This window comes from Salminus brasiliensis, chromosome 8, assembly GCF_030463535.1.
Source record: "Salminus brasiliensis chromosome 8, fSalBra1.hap2, whole genome shotgun sequence".
In the NCBI taxonomy this organism is placed as follows: domain Eukaryota; kingdom Metazoa; phylum Chordata; class Actinopteri; order Characiformes; family Bryconidae; genus Salminus; species Salminus brasiliensis.
Genome location: NC_132885.1, coordinates 12,029,515 through 12,034,588, shown reverse-complemented (window position 1 = coordinate 12,034,588; position 5,074 = coordinate 12,029,515). Strand labels below are relative to the sequence as shown.

The 5,074-nt window shown below is 39.9% G+C and overlaps 1 protein-coding gene across 2 annotated transcripts in view; it reads right to left on the bottom strand.

The window, feature by feature from the left end:
* Positions 1–1,698: 1,698 nt before the first annotated feature.
* znf148 (zinc finger protein 148) overlaps positions 1,699–5,074 on the bottom strand; it is a 6,124-nt gene continuing 2,748 nt past the window's right edge. For both annotated transcript variants that reach the window (XM_072685636.1, XM_072685635.1), the window contains exons 6-7: positions 4,904–5,022; positions 1,699–4,725 (exon numbers count right to left, since the gene is read on the bottom strand). In XM_072685636.1, the coding sequence (XP_072541737.1) occupies positions 3,115–4,725; positions 4,904–5,022 (1,730 nt within the window). In that variant the 3' untranslated portion in view covers positions 1,699–3,114. The remainder of the gene's footprint in view (positions 4,726–4,903; positions 5,023–5,074) is intronic.

The following is a 5,074-nucleotide window of genomic DNA, read 5'->3' as shown; positions in this document are numbered from 1 at the left end:
GCCATTAAGCAAATGTTGTGTAAAGGTGTGTTCTCAGGCATGGCGCGAGCTGCCCAGGTCCTCTCAGGGCTGTTAGCTTTGGGCTGTTTTCAAACTACAGTGAGAATTATTAACAGCTATGACCGTCTGTGCTATTTAGGTACCACATATAACTGCTATCAGAGCATAGTACTGTACATTTACACGTACAGGTGCCTGTTTACCTGTCTAAACGTCTACCTGTCTTTTTTTAACGTTTATTCTAATAAGCAGCTTTAGGACAAGTGTAAGGAAGAGGCCTACAGGTGCTGTCTGCACCCACTTCAGAAGAAGAATTAGTGCATATCTGTGTGCACACTTCTCCACTAATGTGTGCACAGTCTTATTCAGTCAGACAGGTTGACCAAAGGAAAGCATCTATTGACACTGTCTGTTGACATAAATGCCATAAATGGAGCTTTACAATATCCTCAGACTAATGATGGCGGCTGAAATGTGGATTATGAAAGGAAACTGGAAAAAAAAAAAAAAATCAAGGTAAAATTCAACTGTAATGGTTGAGAAGCAAAAATAAACAGCACTGGATTTTTTTTTTTTTTTACTGTATTTGAAGTGACAAAACACAAGAAAAGAAAAAAAAAACCCAATCAAATCTCCTTTTCCACATCTTACACACAGTATTGCAAAAGTAATGGTTTTCTATGGAAATAATTTGGCTACGATAAAATGCGTACATGACATATAAAAATATAACCAGTGTACAAAAAAGGTGGACATGCATTCCTCCATCAAATTAAATATGTCTAAAACTATTAAGAGGTTCAGAAACCATCACTGATTAACAGTAACTTGTCGCATCAATCTAAACAAGAAAAAAGCTTAAATCCATCAAACCCAAAACTCACTCGACTCTAATGTTTAGATGTCAAATAGAGGGAGGTTGCATTTACTCGTAAACGCAGTAGGAAAGGTAACAATCAACAGTGCCGCCCTTTAACCGTTCATCTTTCAGTACATTTAAGACTTATGGGCACTTCATGGGTATCCTGGCTGTCAATTTCATGTGAAATAGCCACTAGATGTTAATGATTTTGACTGATTAATAGTAAAAAGATCTGATATCTGATTTGATAAATAATGCATCCACAGAAAATGTATATACTCAAAGGATACACCCAGTAGAAAAAGCCAATCAGTTCTTCTATAAGTGCGATTACAGATACAGGCTTTACAGGCTTAAAAATTCTTCCTAAATGAAGTGGAGATCGAGAGAAACTCAATCACCATGAGTCAACAGTAATACGAGCTGTGCTCAGTGGAGCCAGAACCAACAGGATTATGCTGACTGAATCGACACGAGTACATTCATGTAAAAATTCAGAGGCCCACATATGTCCAACTTCCCCACCTCAGTCTTAGCATACACAGAACAAAATGTACAGTTCAAAATATACAACTTATTTACAACATTAGACATCGTATCTCTACGGACAGTAAAATGTAGGAATGTTTACTATGAATTGAGGAGCAACAGCAAATTAGAACAAGGATTGTATCTGTCCCTGATTGTAAATTGATCTTACCGATTGAACATAAGCTTACAATGCAGTTCCCATGTACTCTGCAGCTTGCCATGATAGGCCCAAAGGAGAAGAAAAAGAAAAAAATCTGATGTTTATGAACCTGGTTAAGACATTCCCACACACAACACGCAAATAATTCGAAATTATAAACAACCAAGGCATTTAATTTACATTATTAATTGTTGATCAATATCGAAGATGTAGAATAAACATAACTATGTTTACCAATATCATATAAAAGCAACTGTACCAATGATCTACATCATGCACTTTACTCAACCATTTATTCCAACTAGACATTGAGAATGTATGTCAGCTGACAGATGTAAAATGTACTCTTTTTTTCTTTTTTTTTTAAGTTAATAAGAAATTAGATTAAAGCTAAAAGACTGAAATGCACATTTCCAAATGCATAATGTTACTATCAAAGACAAAAGAGAATAACAGTTCAATTAATGACATTTCCTCTGGCCCTCCAAAATACATACACATACATGATTGTAATTTATGGGGAACAGGTGCTTTAAAACATCGAGTCATTCAGGCTAGGCGGCTTTAATTCAGGTCTGAATAAGAAACACCTATGATACAGAGCATTGGCTTTTTGCCTACAAGGCCTAAGTGCAAATTTAGTGTGTTCACAACTAAATCTAGAAACCTTCTTCCGTCTCTTTGCTTTCGATGTCACTTCTAAACCAAAAAGCAATAAAGAGAGAGGCAGTTATAAAAGCAACTTTTGGAAAAGTTAGATCTGCAAAACACAAAAAAGGCACTACATGCAAAAAAAATTAAAAATAATAAACGCTTTGTAAGCAGTCCTATGTTACCACACAAAATCATGGTTTTTCTAATGAAAACACTCCTGAAATGCGCTTAAAACTCAAGCTTTTACAATAACTGTGTTAATTGCGTATCTGAGGTATATTAGCCCAGGATAATACAACTAAATGCTTCAAATTCCATTCAGTTCTAAATGAATCTCTGAGTGTCTAAACTAAAGGTTTAGGTATTTTCTACTGTACCCACGTGCTGTGAAAATGTAATGTCACCATTTACAAGCCTGATTGGCACAAATACACTGACGATCACAGATGTACCTATTTTCATTGTACTGCAAGAGCTTTCTTTTGATTTAATATTACCTTCAAAATAATGTGCAAAAATATCTTAATTATATAGTTTTAAAATAGAAATGTAAGAATTTAGGACATTTCAAATCTAGGTTACGCAAGGTAAACTATTGTGGAGGGATTGCTTGTGCAGTATGCATCACAAAATGTACACTATGCTGGACAAAAAAGAAGAGGGGAACAAAAAGGGGAAAGTGCCTTTAAATACATCTATAGAAACATTAAATGACTGGTAAGTGCTTCTAAAATAAGCCACGATGATTCTACTTGCTAAGATGATTCCCAACCCGTGCTTAATTAATAAAACTGTCAAATGCTTGCACAAAGATCAACATCTGAGGTGGTGCTGCTTATAATTGCAGAAACCAGAGACCAGGAATATAAAGTGCTTTAAAAATGACTGAAATCTTAAATAGCTTTCTTTAGCCAAATGTTTGGCTGCTTGTAGCATCTGGGGATGAGGTCATTTGAGTTCTGGTCTCAGTAACATTAACAAGTTGGAATTCTGGGAAGTCTGTTCCTCCATGACTTCTTAAGTTGACCTGTCCATTCGCAACACTAAACTGCGAGGACAGTCCAGACCGGGATGTCTGGAACTGAGATCGAAAGTTCTGGTCAAAACTGGCTATCTGAAATGTTTGACTGATGCCCTGAGTGTCCGTCTTTTTAGGAGACGAGACCTGCTCCAGAAAGTCCTCAGTTGGCGATACGGAGGAGGGGTTAGTCTCATCCCCTGAAAATGAGAAAGAATGTTGGGAATCTACTAAAAGCCCAAAGTGGGGTTTTTCCAATGTTGATCTCAGAGGAGAGTTCATCCCTGATCTAAACCGACTCAGAGAGGTGAACTGTTTGTCTGTAGAAAACAAGGGCTGACTGGCAAGGCTTGCACCATCCGTCACAAATGTAAGACTCTGGTTGTTCAGGTAGCTGTCGTTCTGACTGGTCCTCTCCAAAGCCTGCTGGAGAAACTTTGAGTACTCCTGAAGAATGTTGGCTTTTTCTGCTGGGGGAGCTTGGGAGCTGGTCCCCAAGGCCTCAGTAGGGCTGCTTTCAGAAACATCAGAAGAATTGATGGAGATGCTGGAGGTCACCTCTGTGTCTGCTACGCTGAAGCTGATCTCTGGCTGTCCGTTGGTCTTGTTGGAGTAGTGATCCAAAAGAGACTGCAGGACTTCATCTGGGAAAACGCTCTTTTCAGTACTTGTCTTGATCTCCACGTTCAGAGTCTGAGTCTCGGAAAGGATTGTGGCAGGAACAGTCTCGTCTATGACTGTGGCCACGGCTGCCTGAGTGATGGAGGGCTGCGAAGAGATGCTACTCACATTCAGGGTATAGTCCCGATTGTTGTTAGCCGTGGTCGCCTGGAGGTAGCGCTTCTTTTTGAGAAACTGCATGGCATCGTCATAGTTTGTGCTGCTCCCAGCTGGTTTTGCTGGCCCACCATGAAGGGGATCAACACTCTCCAAGTCAGTGCTTGGCTCTACATCCAACAGGCCCTTGTTATCCACAATCTCAAATGTGTATCTTGTGACTTTTCCTTCCTCAAAGGCCGACAGAGGAGAAAGAGCCTGGGGTTGGTCCGAGGACTGCTGCTGTTGCTGCTTCACACTTTTCTTGCTGGCAATCTTCTTCAGCACCAACTTTGGTGGAGTAATGATCTCATCAGAGGACACCTCCCCTGTGAGGTGCCTGTCTTCTGGAGGGGAATCTGGGAGTTCAACTGAATATTCAGCCACTACATACTCATCCTTCACCTTAGTGGCCATAGCACAGCACAGCTCGGTCTTCTCCTCACCACTGCCCTCTACTGCCTTTTCTGCCACAGCAGGATTTGTGGTCAAGGTGCGGTTTTTATCAGACGACTTCTGTCGTTTTTTCTTGGGTAGGGTGCACTCCTTGGAAGGGAAAGAGAATGCCAGGGTTTCTGTGTTATGCAGATCATCATCTTTGGCAGCTGCTTTATTGGCTTTCCTCTCCTTATTTTCATGGCACATTCGCCTGTGCTTCAGGACTCTATCTGTTCTGGAGAAGTACTGAGAAACAAGCAGATAAAATAAGATATTTCAGACAGTAATATAAAGATGCTTAAAAAAAATGCTTTATAGTACGAGTAGCATAAGTGAGTTACTCCAGTCTGCACCACAAGTTACTGCACACCAAGACAGGACTGAGGAACTTTCTGAGACATGTGAAGATGGGCATTATTATAACCTGGTGGCAGTAATCACACTGATAGGGCTTCTCCCCACTGTGTGTCCTCTTGTGTCTCTCCATATGATACTTCTGAATGAATCTCATTCCGCATTCATCACAACGAAAAGGCTTTTCTCCTACAGGATGAGGGTTGGTTAATGTTGTTGAAAAACAAGCCACATGTATCCA